Below are 19933 nucleotides of genomic sequence, written 5' to 3' on the forward strand. Positions count from 1 at the left end.
AAAGCAAAGAAATCAGAATTTTCTTGCTTTGGCTGCAATTTTAATTCAATTTACAGTTAGAGAATATTCTCAAATATAAGTATCTTAGTGATATTATGTCATGTAACTTATATTTCATTTTTTAATAGGTCACTTCTGTGGATATTTTATCATGTAAAGATGAAGAAGAAAATTCCATGCATAATACAGTAGTTCTGTTTTCTAGCAGTGACAAATTTACTTTACATCAGGTATGGGGATATTGTTTTTGCATTTTTGGTCATCTTTACCTAATTAAACATCTACTTCTATTTAAAGTAATTAAGTTTACTGTTTTCCTGTTTTAATCAATGCATAATTTTTTTGTCAGATTATTTTATGCAAAAAAGGATTTTTATTGTTTGTTTTTGATTTAGGATATGTGTGTAGTTTGTGGAAGCTTTGGCCAAGGGGCAGAAGGAAGGCTACTTGCATGTTCTCAGTGTGGTCAGTGTTATCATCCATACTGTGTCAGTATTAAGGTGAGTGCTATTATGTTTTAAAACTAGACAAAAAGAATTTTTTTTTTCCTCATTGTGTTTGAGTTCTAACATAATGGTATTACCTTTTTTTAGATCATAATCAGGAATTCATTAAGTTGATGAATATTTTTTTTAACTAATGTGGTTGTTATTTTTATGTTACTTGTCAAAGATTTGTTATATTGTTATATGTTGTTTTTTGGGATTCAATGCCCCTATAGAAATTAACCTTTTTAGAATTCTGTAAACATAAATGAACTTCTTATCCCACCACTGGTTTGAATATCAGATCTTTTAAAATATATACATAAAACATAAATATATGTTTCTTTTACTTTAAAGGGAAGAAATATGTTGGCTTTTCCTTGCTTATTTGATTTAATTATCTGTTGGTTAACAAAGTTGTAAGCTCCTGCAGAGTTAATATTTTGGATTTCTTAGTTTGTCATATATTTGAAGAAAATTTAAGTTGAGAGTGATATGTAATGTCTTAAAAATACCTAATAAACTATTTAGTATAACATTTAAGATGGAAATTATTTTTATTTATATAAGGGCCATGACTGTCTTTAAAAATAGATTAAGATTAAAACAGTTAATAAAATGCAGTGTTTTTAAAATACAATTGACAAACCTCCCTCTCACCTCTTTGCCATTAAAATAATTAATTTTTCTTTATTTTAGCCTTATTCCTTGAAGTTCCCTGGGCAATAACACATACTTTATAAAAATGAAACCCTATTTCTTCATATTTCCTAGTGTAGAAAAAGCTAGACTATATATTTAATCACCCTAATTAGAAAATCCTCAGCCCATTCTACTCCCAAACAGATAAATGGTGAATTCTGGCTTTATTTTCAGACACTTTTATATCACAAACATAGCTTTTAACATAGCTTGAAATGGAGCTGATCCGTTATTAAATTTAAGTGCAACTTTGTTAATGTAACCTATAATCTGTGATTATAGCTTCTGGTTTGCTTGACTAATTAGATAATCACCTTGTATAATCTAATAGCCTTCTAAGTGTAGTGTGGAAGGAAGAACAACAACATAAAATTAAATATCTCTCTCACTAATGGGACCATAATTTAATAAAATTATAATCAATAAAGGTAATATAACTAATCTAAATATAGGCAAAATATTTGCTTTTTTTTCCAGAGAAAAACTATAAAACCAATTATATATGACAACATGTTAATAATGAGACAAAATACAAATTTTGAGATACAACTAAAATTTCTAAACTCACCTATGAATTTTCTAACATATACAACTTAAGAGAATTTTGATTTTTATACAAGAAAGGTATACACTAGCAGTTTACTTGAAAAGACTCATTTTCTTAACATTCTTTTAGGGTATGAACTATTTAATAGCTATCTCAAGTATCCAGTTTCTAAAGTCTTAACATTCATTTTCTGGACTAAATTAAGAACATGTAAGCTGATTTGGTCTCCAGTTAGCCTCATAATAAAAACTAGATATGTGAGAGTAAATTTGTGCTTCTCATGTATCATGAGAGAGTCATGATAGACTTTTGGGTCAATTGAAGAGTTTACCAGCCAGTTTTTTAAATCACTTTTTATTTCTAATAGAATAAAAAATATATTTAGTTCAATTAAATAGTAAGTACCTTCTAAGTGAAACACTGTACCAGAAATAAGAAGATGAAACCTGACAGTGAGTACTTTCATAATAAACTCAATTAGCAGTTACTAAGTATTTACAATATGTTATTGTAAGGAATTAAAATAAGGGTTTGACTAAATATGTGAGAATTCTACAATAATATGATGGTTGTTTATTTAAAATATTTTAACTCAAGTCAAAATGACTTTTAATAGATTTTATTTACAAAAGGATGGAAAGAGTGAAAGTAGAGAAATACAAAATGAGGGTAGAGAAGATGTCTATCCTATCACACTTAATATTGCTCTGGTGCTTGGCTTAGCTGGGCAGAGCTTATTAACCCTGGACTGGAGGACCCAGAGTTCCCCACACACAGCCCCCTCCAAGAAGGGAAGGCCTCTCTGAAACTAATCTCTCTCCAGATATCAGGAAATGCAGGTCAGTTACTTACTCACCCAAGAGGCAGTCCAAGTGCCAAGTTATCTCCAAAGAGGCAGGTCACCAATTGAAGTCAACTACCAAAGACGACCTCCGGAAGACTCCTTGCAGAGTATTCTCTCCGCCAAAGAAGTTCAGGGCTTTTATAGTGACTTCTTGTCCCTTCCCCTCTTCACAGGGGCCAATAATAGCTTCCAAATTGCCCAACACTGCCCAGGGGGGCAGTGTCTCTGGGATCTACTTCTCACTTCTGAAGGTGTCAATTCTTATCATAGGCCTCTGAAGGTGTCAACCTTTTATCATAGGCTTCTGATAGCATCAACTTTCATCATAGGATTCACAAGTTTCTGACTGAGTTATTATCACCCACTTTAGCAAATGACTTGCTAAAACTCTTACTTAGTGTTAAGTAGGAGTGCTTATGAGTTCTGGAGTTATCACTCATTTTAGCAAGTAAGTGACTTGTGAATTCTCTTACACGATGGCTAACAAAGTGTTAATTCAAAATAGACAAAGAGAATAAAGAATTCCTTTTCACACTATTAAAAGAAATAGTGACAATCTTTGGAGATCATTTGAATTTTAGAAATGTTTAGTTACTGGTAGTATCAGAGATGTCATAAGAAAGAAGCCTAGTTAACATTTATATTTAGAATTTATGGTGATAGTTTAGATATGCAACTCTCTATTGAGTTGAAAAATGAAACTCTTATGCATGAAACTATCACAGGTTTTAAATAATATTTGCCACATATATAATCCTGAGAGGCATAGGGATTATAAAGTTTATGCAGCATGTCTTCAAAAATCTTAAATTTTAGTATTGAAAAACTACCTATAATGTATAATATTACTTGAAAGGGAAATATAAGCAAATAATACATCATCTCAGGAGGTACAGGTTGTTGTCATGGTTTTGTTGACATTCAATTGTGATCCCATTTGGGGTTTTTATGGCAAAGATACTGGAGTAGTTTGTTATTTCCTTTTCCAGCTCATCTTTCAGATAAGGAAACTGAGGCAAAAAGGTTCAATAACTAGCCCAGGATCATACAGGTAGTAAGTGTCTAAGGCCAGATATGAGTTTGAGAAGTCTTTCTGATTCCAGGTCTTGCAATCTATCCACTATGCCATCTAACTGCCTAGTTATCATGATTTAGGAGGTAGAAACCATGGAAATACTTTCTACAGGAGGTGTTTTTTTTGAATTAGACTTTTAAAAGATATGTAGGAACTCATTAGGGAAAACTGATGGTAGTGAAACCACACACAACAGCTTAAGCAAAATTATAAAGATAAATATGCAGTCTGCATTCTGGGAACAGAGTTGTCTTTTTTTAGCTAAAACATGAGTATACAGATTAGAGGAATATCAGTCACACATGGTTGTTTTATGTTGTAGACTGTAATGAATACAATAAAATGAATTGAATGTTTACTCTGCAGATCTAGAGCGTGGTTCTCAAACTATTTTGGCCTACCTCCCCCTTTCCAGAAAGAAAAAAATATTACTTAGCCCCCTAGAAATTAATTTTTTAAAAAAATTTTAATAGCAATTAATAGGAAAGATAAATGCATCTGTGGCCATCACCACCCCTCTGGATTGCTGCAGCACCCACCAGGAAATGGTAGCGCCCACTTTGGGAATCACTGCTCTAGAGAGGGGGTCGGCAACGTATGGCTCTCGAGCCATATCTGGCTCTTTTGAGGGTCAGGTATGGCTCTTTCTGCAGGAGCCATAAAGTCAACCATGGCACAGTAACTAACAGTTTACGCATGACATCGTGTGTCACGTGATATGTCATGTGATCCTTTCGGTACTGCGACTATCTCTTAAGATAGAAGCTCCCTCATTGATATTGCCACTCGAGACGAATCCTGGTCTTTAGTTTGGCTTGGTAGGTGTGCTGTGTGTTCCTCCTTCTGCCCTCCTTTAACTCTTTCCACACCTGTTACTGACATCTTGGGGTTCTGTATAGTGATGGATCACTTTTGTCTACATTCTCTACCCCTCTGCCTCTGATTTACAAGGCTTTATCTCAGTGCATTCATGGGGTCTACACTCCCTATTTATGGGATTGTTATTGTTTTTAACTTTTCTGCCTGCTCTTAAAGGAGAACTATAGTCAGATTACATCTTTACATATGCTTCATTAGTGAGAAGCATTTCTCCCCAGTAGTTGTTTCATTTGATACAGAATGATTGAGTAGGTAGAACTGATAAACACCTGTACCAGGAAAAGTGTGTGATGTGTCCTGGCCAGTTTTCCATGAAAAGGTACCCTCCTCCCCCACTACTTACTAATGTCTGCACACAAGTCATGTTATTTTCTGTAATCTCCTGATCTCCTACTTAATGTATGTGGCCAAATGGCTTAACCAGCAGGCCCTGGCAGCTTTTTCTTCTCCTGTTGCCTGGCTTGAGAGAAGGAGAGGAAAAAGTATTCTTCCCTGAATTTTTCTCTATTTCAGCAATTTTCTTAGTGTAAAGGAGTTTTATATGTATGTGTGCAGTTATATCAGTACTATAGTACCCCGTAAAGTCTTGTTTTTTGATTAATAATCAAAGTAATTTTGATTAATAATCAGCAAAACCATGCAGCATGCACCAGAAGTCACATTAATGTACTTTATTCATCATTGGTTAGCACATAATAATGTTATTAAAAATAGTTCAGAGACTTATTGTACTTTAAAAGTGTTGTTCTTACATAAAATGCACATATTTACTTGTATTCAGTATTAAACATATTTTAATGCTCTCATGAAATTACATTTTAAAAAATGTGGCATTTATGGCTCTCACGGCCAAAAAGGTTGCAGATGCCTGCCCTAGAGTATCACCCATCACAGATGAAAAAGAAGCCATCCTGGGGCAGCTGGGTGGCTCAGTGGATTGAAAGCTAGACTTAGAGATGGTAAATTTTAGGTTCAAATCTGGCCTCAGACACTTCCTAGCTGTGTAACCCTCGGCAAGTCACTTAACCCCCATTGCCTAGCCTTTACCACTCTTCTGCCTTAGAACCAATAGAGTTCTACTACTACAATACTACAGAGTATTAGTTCTAAGGCAGAAGGTAAGGGTTTAAAAGAAAAAAAGCCATCTCAGGACAGTGTAGAGGAGGAATCTTACATAGAAGTAATCATCCCAGGAAGGAGAGCACTGTCAAGGAAATCTATAATGGGGAGGTAATTACTTCTTGGCCCATGTGCTCTTTTACGTTTTTATTAATATATAAAGCCATCAATGGAACGTTCAGTGAATTTTTAAATTGCACAATGCTTGGTAAGATAATTAACCTATGTGACTGTCAGGACCACTTTAGTACAAATGTAATAGTTCTAAATGTAATATAAATAAACAGTCTTACTGTTGTGTGAGTAATTAGAGTAAATTAGAAACTTGCATACTAGAGGAGACATAGTTTAGTCAGTAACTCACGTCTTTTTTTTAATGCAAAAGGAAAGAAGAGAAAATTGAGTTGGCTTTTAGTATACTACACACTACATATTATCTAAAAGTAAAAGTGTCATTATACTTTACTTTGTCCAAATGCATTTGGTTTGTGTTTAGCTTAGGGCAACATTTGTGGAAGGACATTTTCTGGCTGGTGATTGATTACATATTGGACCAGCATTTTCTTACCAAATGGTGGAAAAAGTTGAAATGTTTCGTCCTTTACTTTTGACAACTTTGATTAGAACATGGGGTGATAGATGATAATCTACAAGGATTTGAATGGCTCTCTTTTGTTTGGAACTAGTTATTCTTTTTTGCTTCGATACAGAATAGTTCTAGGAGCCATCAGTATAAATTGCAGAGGAAAGATTTTCCTCAACATGAGCAAAATTTCTCTTTTATTCAAGTTATCCCAAAGTTAAATGGACCACTTTGATCAATACTGGGTTCTTCTTCCCAAAATGACATGCTGAGAATATTGTAGTGGGGATTGGATTTTTTTGTCAGTAATTTGGATTAGGTAGCCTCCCAGATTATGATTGTGAATGAAAGATTTGTCAGTAGTGTCCAGTGTACTTGAAAATTCAAAGAACATCAGAGCTCAGAAGAGATAGTAAAATTTGTACTTTTGAGTTCATTCATCTTACAGACATGAGTTACAATTAATTGGTCAGAATTGGAGCTAGTATATTGAAATGAATGCTGAGTTAGTGATAAATGTGTAGAGATAATTTGTTTAAACAGCTCTTTATAGAAATTTCACATGAATAAAAAAGCTGAGAGAAAAATAGTTGAGAAAAAAAGCAATTATTAGGAGAAGAGTAAAGTATTCTTTGTTAGATTTTAAAGTCTAAGGATGACAATTTTTATAGCAAGAGGATATGGAAACAACATTGATTGAGAGATGAAACTAAGATTAGTTGATTGATGGTGAACATCCTCATCCAATAAGTAACAATAGTAACCAAAATCAAATTCAATTTCTTTTTAGTTCTCTGGTTTAAAATTTCCTAGTCTACAACACATTATTGTCTATCTCTGTCACCTCTAAAAAAATCTTATCATGAATATTCACATATTGGCACAGGCCTAAGAACTTTTCAATCAAAAGAGTGTTTAGATGTGTAAGTTGGCTCTTAAAATTTAAATGATAAGGAAGATGATTTTCTTAATCAGGGAATTTAATGATTTTTTCTTAATATAATGTCAGTGGTTAACCTAATGAGTGTGTAATCTAAATAAGAGTGGAATATATACCATGTCCTTTTCACTTCTTCCTTTATAAAGATTGCATTTCTACGTGTTTCCTCCAAATGAAGAAGTATCATATTTTGTTGGCTCCGTGAAAACAGGAACATCTTACATTTAACATTTTTTGAGATTTTACATATTTTAAGTTCTGCAAATAACCATAGTGTATATGACATTTATGAATATATATCATTATGAACAAGTCTTAAAATGACATTAATTGATAACTTTTTACAGATCACCAAAGTCGTACTTAGTAAAGGCTGGAGGTGTCTGGAATGCACTGTTTGTGAAGCTTGTGGCAAGGCTACTGATCCAGGACGACTCCTCCTTTGTGATGACTGTGACATAAGCTATCACACTTACTGCCTGGATCCTCCATTGCAAACTGTTCCCAAAGGAGGCTGGAAGTGTAAATGGTACATTCTTTTAAGATTTTATTACTACTTTTTCTTCCTTTCTGCTGTTTTCATACCATTTTTAAAATATCAACTGCATTTACTGATGTTAGCATTTACTGATATTAGCATATTCTAATTAGCAGGTATTTTAATGGTTATTTTTAATAAGTTGAAATTTCAATTGCATTTCAATTCTTTTTTAAATCTTTGATATCACCATGATTTTAGTCCATTCATAGCTTTTCTTTTTGTCAATCTTTTTTTCTGCTTCTTGTGAATTCTCCATTGGAGATTTATTTATCCATTGGATATAAGACCTTCTTTTTGGGGTTTTTTTATTCTCATGTATTACTTTAGTATTTTTTATGTTATATCACTGGCCATTCTTTCAGTCATACATTTTCTGACCATTTTTATACACTACTTTGGGTATGATATATTTCTGCCTATTTTTGTTTATCCTGTTTTTTTTCTATAACCTATTTCTCTTTGGGTTGACTGTGGTATACAATGATTTTTTTTTTAAACCCTTGTACTTCGGTGTATTGTCTCATAGGTGGAAGATTGGTAAGGGTGGGCAATGGGGGTCAAGTTACTTGCCCAGGGTCACACAGCTGGGAAGTGGCTGAGGCCAGGTTTGAACCTAGGACCTCCTGTCTCTAGGCCTGACTCTCGCTCCACTGAGCTACCCAGCTGCCCCTGGTATACAATGATTTTTAACCATATAGCATCACTGAAAAAGAGTAGGTGTTTTAAAAATATAGATCTTTGTGCAGCTTGGGATCAATAAAGCTATGCAATTATCCAAATGCAGCATTTTGGTGCTAATACATGGAGCATTTCCCATAACTCAAGCGTTCAACTGGTTTGCTGACATCTTCTATTTTCTCCAATGTAGAAAACTCAACTGCATAATTTAGATTTAAATTAACTCTTGAAAATCTGGGAAGATCCATAAACTAGGGAACAAATTCGGAATCACATATTTTTGCTGCAGGTGTGTTTGGTGCAGACATTGCGGAGCAACATCTCCAGGTCCACGATGTGAATGGCAAAACAATTATACACAATGTGCCCCATGTGCAAGTTTATCTACCTGTCCTGTCTGCTGTCGGAATTATAGGGAAGAGGATCTCATTCTGCAATGCAGACAGTGTGATAGGTAATCATTTTCTTTTGAAACTCATTTTTCATATATTCTTTTTTAATCTATTTCCCCCAGTGTTCCAATAATATGACCATTTTTGAGTATTAAATATGGAATTGATGAACCCTTAATATTATGTCAAGGGATATCTGACACATGTTATAAATAAGTGGGTAATCTATAGTACAGGGAGGAATAAAGGGGATGATTAGGTTAAGGCATGAATGAGGTGGTATGTAGGAAGATAAGGGAATGAATGGGAGTATATAGGAGGGCTGCTCAAAAAGGCTTATCACTGAGGATGGAAACAGAGTAAAGGGAGGAAATAGGCTGGGTTCTTCAGGCAGGGAAAGTATCTCTAAAGTACAAGAGGAATTGGGCCAGTCAGAAATGTTTAGATCAAGGTTGGGGTTTCTCTAGTTAATTTCTAAAGTCCCTTGAGGGAGGAGTCAAAGGCTCCTCCCTGCCAGGGAAATTGATTTCTGCAGGAAGTCTCTGCTAGGTACTTCCTGCCCAAGATGAATGCCTAGGTTTCCTCAAGAAATAAAAGAAAGTAATTCCTTCCTTCTTCAGCCTTTGCCTTAATCTTCAATACAATGATACACCAGAGACTTTTGTGTAGGTAACAAAGGGGATTTATTAATGTCAGGGATAATCAGAGGGAAAGAGGTTTTAGGTTTTTATAACTGCTGCTAGGGAGAAGGCTGGTGTTGGGGGATGGGTCAAAGGAGAGGGTTAGGCTGAGAGAGGCTGGCTCTCCCAGTCAGAAAGGTTTGACTGCCTTTGAAGCAAAAGTATTTATCAAATCACTAAATAAGGGGTGGCTTGATTTAGGATGTCGTACTTGCCTACAGAAACTAAACCCACAATGTCCAACCACCAAGCCCACCCTTCCTCCCAGGGCCCAAAGGGAAATTCAGGGGAAATAACAGTGATGTAAATGGAGAGATCAGGGAGAGGTCCAGAGAAATCAGACTAGGTCCAAATGCCCAAAGACAAGAGCCCAGGCCAAGGCAAAGTCAACAGCTCAAAAGCAAAAGCCCCTCAGTTGGAACTTCAGCACTATTTATAGCCTCAGGCTCCAACTGCCTTTCTGAACATTCTAAAACCCCTAACTGCCAGGGCAGCTTACAGTTGAATTTGCAAAAGCAAAAGGCTTCTGCTAGCAACCTTGCATTACACACAGTAATGGAGTTGTTCATATAAGCCTTGGTATATATCATTTTCAAACAGCAATAAAAATGCTGTCATGAAAAACAGAAAAAAGGTAGGAAAAGGTAATAAATTCTCTTAAAGCGATAAATCTTTTAGAAAAGGTATTAAATCTGAAGTACTAAGTAGGCAAAACTTCCAGCTATAATCAAGAAGTAATGTGCAAAAAAATTTTAAGGGAAATTATCAAATGAAAAGACCAATATTAAAATAACAACTAAATCCCTTGGAAATGACAGAACAACCTGTATAGGAACTTTTTAGTTGGATTTTATAAAGTGCCTACTATGTGTTATGTGCCACACACTGTGCTAAATAATTTCAGATAGTGTCCTGCTAGGAATTAAAATGGTGGAGTAAGGAATGCTTAGCTTTCATAATCCCTACAAAGGCACACAAATAGAAAGTAAACTTGGGTTGAGAAGGAGAGTAGCCTAGTGAATGTGTCATCAGGGCAACCGATGAATGTAGACCCAGCTGCTACCATGTTGTATGAGATAACAGAAGAGCAGAGAAGGGGGCAACCCAACATGCTGTCAGATAACCTGAGTCAGAGAAACTCTTGAGAGAACAGCTCACTTCTAGCCTTATCTGTTTTCAGGTCACCCAAGGCAGTAAAATAGGGAGTAGCCCTAAACCCAGCCAAGTAGCCTGAGGTAAGAAAACAGTTGAGCTGGGAAGAGCCCACATGACCTCAGACAACAAAACAGACTTGAGAACAGGCCAACACAGGCAACAAAGGGGGATCTACATGAGGGGGAGCAAAATCCAGTTGGATAAAATAGCTGTAAACCTCTCCACAAGAAGCTAGCTGGATTATACTCTAATGTGCATACTGAAGAATCCAAAGATGGCCAACCCAGGAAGGTTCTACTTCAAGCTTGGAACAGTGCTTCCTGTGTCTTCTAGCAGAGTAGAGCCTTAACAGATAGACAAGGTAATGAGGAAGGGAAATAATTTGGAAAATTAACAAAAGATAAGTGGAAAAAACCTAACCGTAGAAAGTTATTTTAATAATAGTGTAGATTAAAATATAAACTCCGAAGAGGACTAATGGCAAAAAGGAAATCTGTGAAGCCCCTAAAAAACGTGAGATAGAAAGTCAAGATATAGTAGAACTCTTGGAAGAAACTGAGAAAAAGTTTTTCAAAAATCAATTAAAAATGACAGAAAGACTCAAGAAGTTGGAAGAAAATAACTCCCTAAGAACTATAATGTGTTAACTAGAAATGGAGTCCAAAAAAACCACTGAAGAAAGCAAATCCCCAAAACTATAGAGTTGTCCAAATGGAAAGAGGAGGCCTTATTCCCTGCCCCACCCCATGGGAAAACCCCATGCCACCCAAAATAAACTGAAGGCAACGACTCCCTAAAGACTGGAATGGGCCAAATTGAAAAGGAAACAGAAAAACTCAAGGACTAAAATAACTACCTAAAAATTAGAACTGAACAAATGGAAGCTAATGACTATATAAGACATCAGGAAAGAAAAAAGAAAGAAAAAAAAAAAAGAATGGAGAAAATAGGGGGCGGAAAAAAACCAAACCTGAAATACCCGAATTAAAGCTGAATTGGAAAATAGATCCAGGAGAGATAATTTAAGATCATCAGAATACCTAAAACCTGTGATACAAAAAAATAGTCTGGGTATCATAAAAAAATTAGCAGTAAAAACTGCCTCAGTATCTTGTAAGGTGAAAATAGAAATTGAAAGAATCCACTGATTAGGGTGCAGTTGGGTAGCTCAGTGGATTGAGAGCCAGACTTAGAGATGGGAGGTCCTAGGTTCAAATCTGGCCTCAGACACTTTACAGCTTTGTGACCCTGGGCAAGTCATTTAACCCCCATTGCCTAGCCTATGTCACTCTTATGCCTTGGAACCAACACACAGTCGTGATTCTAAGATGGAAGGGAAGGGTTTTATTTTAAAAGAAAATCATAACTGTGAATGGGATGAACACCCATAAAATTGAAAAGGATAGGAGAGTTGATTAAATCCCCCAATTTCATGCTATATGTAAGAAACCCATTCAAAGCCCAAAGACACATATGAATTAACAGGAAGGGACTGAAGCAAAATCTATCTTGCTTCAGCCAAAATTAAAAAAGAAACCAAAAACAACCAGGGGTAGCAATTATCTAAAAATCTAATTAAAAAGAGATAAAAATTACATTTTGATCAAAGGTACCATAGACAATGAAATTATCTAGATTAATGATACAGCCTCCAAATTGCATATCATCCAAATTCTTGAAACAGTAAAAGTTACTAGTTTGAGACCTCAATATTCCATTCTCAGAAGCAGATAAGTTCAGTCAATCAATATATAAGGAATGTTAAAGAAGTAAATAGAAATTTAGAAAAATTAGATATGAAAGTTCTCTTGAGAAAAATAAAAAAAAGAATAGAAATAAATATCTTGTTTAATTAGCAATAAATGTCACCTTCACAAAAATTGACCATATGATAGGGCAACAAAATGTAGAAAAGCAAAAATGTTAAATGTATCCATTTCAGATCATAATAGAATAAAAATTGCACTCAACAATGTAGAGCAGAATGATTAAAAATTAATTGTAAACTAAATAATCTTATCCTAAAGAATCAATGTATAAGAATAAAAGCATTCCCCAATTGATAAGTGATCAAAGGACTATGAATGCACAGTTTTCAGATTAGGAATTCAAAGGCTATATATAATCACCTAATAAAATGTTCCAAATCACTCTTGTTTTGCGAAATGTAATTTAAAAAAACCCTGAAGTAACATCATACAGCTATAAGATTGGCTAACAGAAAAGGAAAATAGGAAATGCCAAAGGAGATATTGAAAATGGAGTTTTGATCTGATCAAAACATTGTGGAGAGTTATTTGGAACTGTGCCCAAAAGATTATAAAACTGCATGTCCTTGAATCCAGCAATAACATTAGTAAGTTTGTTTCCCAATGCAATTTTTATAAAAGGGAGGAAAGGACTTGTTTGTACAAAAATATGTATAGCAGCTCTTTTTGTGGTAGCAAAGAATTTGAAACTGAGGGGATGTCCATCATTTGGCTGAATAAGTTGTGATATGTGATTGTAATGGAATACTTTTATGTCATAATAAATTTTAAGAAAAATGACTTAGGAAAAGCTTGGAAAGACCTGCATGAATTGATGCAAAGTGAAGTGAGCAAAACCAGGATAACATTGTACACAGTAATCTCACAATTATATGGTGAACATTTATGAATGACTTGGCTATTTAGAGCAATACAGTGATCCAAGAAAATCCTCAATGACATATGTTGAAAAATTCTGTTCACTTTCAGAGAAAGAACTGATGAATTCTGAATGTAGACAGAGACATTATATTTCATTATATATTTTTGCTTTTCTTTTTTGTTCAAGTTTTCTTTAACAAAATGAGTAACGAGTTTATTTTTTTTAAAATACGAGTCCCATATTTTCTCTCTTGTTTCATTTGGGAAGGCAAGCAGTTTGATACTGATTTTGCATGTGAAGTCATGTAAATCCTATTTCTGTATTAGTTATGTCACAGAGAAGAAAGTAGAACACAAAACCCTAAGAAAAATAAGGTAAAAAATGTTTTAATGCTTCAGTGGCCATAATGTTCATGCTCTTCCTGGAAGTATATAGCATTTTTCATAATGGATCCTGTAGAATTTTCTTTGAGGATTGTTCTTATCAGAGTAGCTAAGTGTTTCACAATTGATCTTCTTTATAATATTGTTGTTACTGTGGACTGTATCTCCTGATTTTGCTCAGATCACTTCACATCAGTTCATATAAGACTTCTTATGTTTTTCTGAAACCATTCTACTCATAATATCTTATAGCAAAAAGCATTCTGGCACAGTCGTATACCACAGACTTGTACAGCCAGTCCCCCAGTTAATGGGCATCCTCTGTTATTTATAAAGAAGGAATATGTGTTCAGAGAGAGAGTGTGCTCAGCCTCCTAGCTGGGTGCTTCTTTCATTTTTACTCTTTCCTTCCCCGATTCCCCATCAAACGTTCTGTTTTTCTTTCTTTTTAAATCTCATTTTATAATCTCTCTTTTGCTTCTGACCATTTCCTAGTTATGCTGAATGGAGTGTAAGGAATATGGGAAAAGAATTCTGAGAAATCATTTATTATGAGCAAGCTAGATATATACTAAGGATGCTATGATATCTCATTATTAAGAAACTAATTAGCGTGGTCACTTTTTAAAAGTTCTCCATGGAAACTAGAAACATTGAAAATATATTCTCAATAACAGTACCTATTCATAGCATTGTGTTTTTATTTACACTAAGAGAATCTAAGAACTAGGAGCATTTGCAGCTTTCTAGCATTTATATAACACCCTAAGGTTTGTGAAGGGTTTTACACATGCCACATTTTATCCTCACAATAACATTGTGTAATTGATGCTGTTATTATCCTTAAACAGAGAAAATGAAACTGAGGCATGGTCACACAGCTAGTGTTATTTAAGTTAGCTTCCCGAAAATGATAATGGCAACTAACATATAGCAGTTATTGTTTGCCTGGCCCTCTAACTATTGTAAGGTTTATATTGCTATTATCTTCATTGTACAGATGAAGAGACTTTCCAGGGCTGGATTTCAGTTCAGGTGTTCCTAAGTAAAAGCCTCAGGTCTATCGACTGCTCTACCTTCATGTCCTTAGCATATACTTTTTATGGGATATTTGTCCATACCATGAATTCATAGAAATTTTTTATTTTATTATATCAACATTTTGTCATTTGGTTTCTTCCTGCTTACTTTCATTGAGTAGTTTTCAACCTTCTGATACTTCCGTTTCACTTTTTTATAGTTTTAATGATTTTAATTTTTCTAGAATTAAATTATCTATGCTCAAGGTTTGATAAACAACTCAACTTTAACTTAATGTAAGAAGTGATTATAGCAAAAATAATGAGGAATGATAACTGTAAATTGCATGTACCAAGAAGTACAGCAGTATATATTGTTTAAACATCAAGGAAGAGAGAAATGCCAACTCTGGGTTAAGTGTGATTAACTTCAGTGCTATGAGAATATAGTACATTGTAAACTTAATCTGAAGTCATATTAATCTCCATCTTTCCCCTTTTTACCTTTCTCTTGTAGCTGCATGGTGTTGAACTACTGAGTTTTTAATGTTGTTGTTTTTTTTTTTTTTTAATGTGGAGTGTGCATGTAGTATTCCACATCATTTAATATTTTAAATATATATCCTCTTACTTAGGTGGATGCATGCAGTCTGCCAGAATTTAAATACTGAGGATGAAGTAGAAAATATAGCTGATATTGGTTTTGATTGTACTATGTGCAGACCCTATATACCTACAGCAAATGGTAAGAGAAAACTTAGTTAAAAAATTAGTTAAACATTAGTTGAAATGATTTGTTCCTTCACTTATTTGGGGCATTTTTTTTTGGCAATATGCACTCTTCAGTTTTTCTTTTCATAGAGATATAGAGATTGAACCTTTTTATATTGTGAAGAAAATAGATGTTAATTTCTTAGCTTTCTGGAAAAGTGATTCATCCTCACATTATGAGAAACCCAAGTCATGATTCATGTACAAGCACAATATGGAATACATATATTTCTATCTTTTCCAAGAACAACTGACAATTTAAGCCAATTTGGAGAAAATTCCCAAATCCTTTTCTTATTACCAACCATTCTCATTATTTTCCTGTTGGTTCTTTATCGTCCCTTTCACTTGTTACCTTACTAATATATGTAGAAATCTTGCATTACATATAGAATATCTTCCTGTTTGTTCTATTATGAAAAATCACCCATTTAACATTCCTGATGATAATACTGCCTATAATTAGGGGGAAAGAACATACATTTTGTGGTATTTTGCATCTATTTAATATTAAATAAATTATTTATTATTATTATTATTATTATTATTATTATTATTATTTGTCATTTCAGTGCCTTCCTCAGACTGCTGTGAATCATCAGTTGTAGCACAAATTGTTACAAAAGTAAAAGAGCTAGGTAAAAATTTTAAATCTTAATTGTTCTTTTGAAGTTATTTTAACATGGAAGAGCAGCTATGTGTTATTTTGCATTTTGCCTAATTCATATATGTTGCATGATAGGTGTAATTATTATGAATGTCCTTGGCCTTTTTGTTTATGTTTGTACTTAAATTCTTACATTTTTTTCCCTTTATTTTGGTATAATGTATATAACAGGCTTATTCCTCTGCTTATCATTTTAGACATTAGTTTAAAATGGAGCAATTTGGCAACACTGTTGCTATCCTCAGAATGATTTTTCATATTTTAAATTATAGTCTGGATATAAAACTTCCTTATTTTTAATTAAAATATCTCACAAAATGAATACTTTTGAAGCACCTGAGTTTCTTAGCATCTCTGAAGAAATATTGAGATCCAGCTGATGAAACAATTTCTAAGGTGTTCTTGTAACCTTTACATTTGTAAGAATTCTTATAACAGTGAGCTGTTAACATTAGTGGTTACAAGCTACCACTTATACTTATTTTAAATTTAACTACATTCAAAAGTCATTTTATATTATTCCTGCTATACTTCTAACTTTTGCTTTTCAATAGACCATCATGATTTAGGAGATGAAATTTTGTATTTTCATTTGATACTTGTGAGTAACATGAGAAAGGGCATGAGAGATATTACTCTGTTCTATCTTTCTTTATATGATGCCCATAAGCTCAGAAAATATTTGTGGTTATTTAATGAAGACTAAGTTACAATTTTCTTTCATGAAATAATTGCTTTTGATACATTTCACTTCATTATTTACAGAAATATCTACTATGTGTAATAAAGTTATCAATGTTTAATTTAAGTCATTCTATATTGGCATTTCAGTGTGCCTTATTTTGTAACTTTTTATTTGAAAGAATATTGGCAGTGAATATTGTTTCTATGTGTGTAATATATCTGGAAAATGCTGTTAGACTTAGCTTTTTTCTCTTGGATGCTATATAATTTTTCACATTCCATGAGGATATTTTTCCTTATTTTGTTCCTATTTTTACACAGAACTCCTTCCTGGAAAATTAGACAACATTTATTAAGGGAGAATAATTATGTGGTCATTATGTAAAACATGATAAAAAGAAAAATTTTAAATTACTAAAAGCAAATATTAAGTACCACAGCCTTCCTTTTGTCTTCATTTGCTATCATTTTATTTTTTTCTAGGAAATATATGTTTATTCTTCCATATCTATATGTATGTATGTCTTTTAAAATTTGGATTCCTTAATTCATGTTTAGAATTTAGAAAAAAGAATTTTTCTTTTGTTAGCATGTTTCAAAAATGTTAGCATGTTTTCAAAAAAAATTATGTATCATCTTGACAGTAAACTATAAATATTTTTTATTTCGTTAATGGGCAATATAATATTTAGATCCCCCGAAGACCTACACACAGGATGGAGTTTGTTTGACCGAATCAGGAATGTCTCAATTACAGAGCCTTACAGTTACAGTTCCAAGAAAAAAGCGGTGTAAACCAAAGTTGAAACTAAAGATCATAAACCAGAATAGTGTAGCTGTTCTCCAAACACCCCCAGACATCCAGTCAGAGCATTCAAGAGATGGTGAAATGGATGATAGTAGAGGTAATGGTGTTTGTGCTTTTTTTCTTTCTATGAAATATTTATGTGCATGGTTTTTAATGATTTAGAACATGAATTTAAAAATATTTATATGGCTATGATAGCACCATTCATATGCTGTCTTAAATTAATTTGCTAAGTGTGGGTTTTTTTTCCCCTAAGTGAGTGGACCTTCCCTTTTCAGGTTCTTTTCCTTTAAGGTATCCTCTTAGAACAGACCTTCTTTAGAGAATTCACCTGGAGTACCAAAGCTTTAAGGATCACAGGTGGGGAAATGCAGAGGATTCTAATGTAGTTCATTAGGTTTCAGTTTGGTTAGTCTTGGTAGTATGTGGTGTTTTCTCAAACATCGTGTTGAACATCATCTTCACCACTCTACCTATACATAAGTATGTGCTTATCCATTGGGCATATAATCAAAACAAAGAAAATCTTACTAAACATTTTCATTAATATTACTAAGCAAATAATGATTCTCTCTCTCCCCCCCCCCCCCCCCCTTGGGAAGTTAGGAATGCATTTTCATTAATTCTATAAATTTCTTTTTTACCTATGTGATCTATGAACAGATTTAAATTTTAATTTAAACAATAAAATAAGGTATATAGATATTTACTTTAATTTTAAATACAACACAACTCCTAGTCTACTATAGTTTAAATACATAGCCTGGTTGATTATAAGACAGGATACTTTAACTAGCCTAATCATTATGAGCATAAAACAAATACTTTATTGTTCTAAATATTTTTGCTTAATACATAATCACAAATCCTATTTTGCAATCCATTGTTCTTTTTTCTTTTGTGTATTTTAATAAATTTTAAAACCCTATTCATTCAGCTGTTTTTTCTACTCTTCATTTCTTTCTAACCATTTATTTATTTATTTTAAGCCCTTACTTTATGTCTTAGAATCAGTATCATTTTTTGATTCCAGAAGAGTGGTAAGGGCTAGGTAATGAGGATTAAGTGACTTACCCAGAGTCACACAGCTAGGAAGTGTCTGTGGCCAGATTCGAACCTGGGAACTCCCATGTCTGGGCTTGGCTTTCAGTCCACTGAGCCACTAGCTGCCACATCTACCCTTGATTTTCAATATTACTTCAGTTCTTTCTCATTCATTTCCTTTTCATTTTGTTCATTATTTTCACATAGCTGAGTTTAATGATTTCTGTTTTGTGTACAAATTTTCCTAGAAAAACAAACATACCAAAAATTAACTTCATATAGATTATTTGAACTTCATTGTAATAACTGTGTCCCACTCTTAATGTTATATCATTTAAAAGAGGTGGTTTTTCAATCTGAATGGAATTCTTATTTAATGCATTCTCCTGTTCCTGAGAAGAGGAAGCTCATGTGGAATGACCTCAATTTTTTCTGTAAAATATGAAGAGGTAGGGCCATTTTGGGTGATGGCATGATGAAGGCTATGGCCATTCTTTGAAAATTTCGGTAGTTATCATATTATCAGGAAAGAACTGCAAATAAAGAACACATTTTATATCCTTATGATCATTTTAGCCATAAACAAAATAACTTTTTACCTATCTTTCACATAATATAATTTTTGTTTTTTCTATACAAAATGTAATATTTGTATACTTAATTTCATTAAAATGTGTTTAACTTCAAATTGTATTGGAATTATGAAAATTAGAGGGTACATACTTCATGTTTTTGGAGCCTACAGATTTTTATTCATTTTATTTTAATGTATTAAGATAAAGTTTCTAAGATGGATTTGAATATGATTTTATTCACCGTAATCAGCTTGAAAATTATTTTAATGTTTATGTCAAGTTGAGTTATAGAAAAGCTTTCATTTTCTTGTCATTTTGGCGGATGAAATTAGTTTGTTTTTTTTTTCATTTGCGTTTTTATAGCTCACTTTCTAGGTACAATGTTGATAAATGATAAGTCATTTTGAAAAGATGGCTTTTCGCCCCAAATGTTTCTCTTATTTTAAATAATGGTACCTCACAGGATTAAAAGATAGCCAAAATGTATTTATAGTCATAATTATTTAAAATGTCATATATGGTATACAAAGTAAACTGATAATATAAATTCCAAATAAAGAAATTTTCATTTACTTTTTATTTTATTTTATTTTATTTTTTTGGTCTCAAAACTTTTAAGATTTATTTTTTTATTTTTATTTTTTTAACGTTTATTAGTATTTATTTTTTAGAAAAGTTAACATAGTTGCATAATTCATGCTCTTTCAGCTTCACCCCCTGAGCTCCAACAC

At 33.3% G+C, this 19933-nt stretch overlaps 1 protein-coding gene across 1 annotated transcript in view; it reads left to right on the forward strand.

Annotated features, from left to right (window-relative positions):
• KMT2C (lysine methyltransferase 2C) overlaps positions 1-19933 on the forward strand; it is a gene marked incomplete at its 5' end in the record, with an annotated part of 335980 nt that overhangs the window by 190855 nt on the left and 125192 nt on the right. Inside the window, 7 exons of the mRNA XM_044678960.1 lie at positions 129-230; positions 396-500; positions 7522-7703; positions 8683-8847; positions 15289-15398; positions 15997-16062; positions 17468-17680. Coding sequence (XP_044534895.1) covers positions 129-230; positions 396-500; positions 7522-7703; positions 8683-8847; positions 15289-15398; positions 15997-16062; positions 17468-17680 — 943 coding nt within the window. The remainder of the gene's footprint in view (positions 1-128; positions 231-395; positions 501-7521; positions 7704-8682; positions 8848-15288; positions 15399-15996; positions 16063-17467; positions 17681-19933) is intronic.

The sequence above is a fragment of the Gracilinanus agilis genome, chromosome 5 (genome assembly GCF_016433145.1).
Source record: "Gracilinanus agilis isolate LMUSP501 chromosome 5, AgileGrace, whole genome shotgun sequence".
NCBI lineage: Eukaryota > Metazoa > Chordata > Mammalia > Didelphimorphia > Didelphidae > Gracilinanus > Gracilinanus agilis.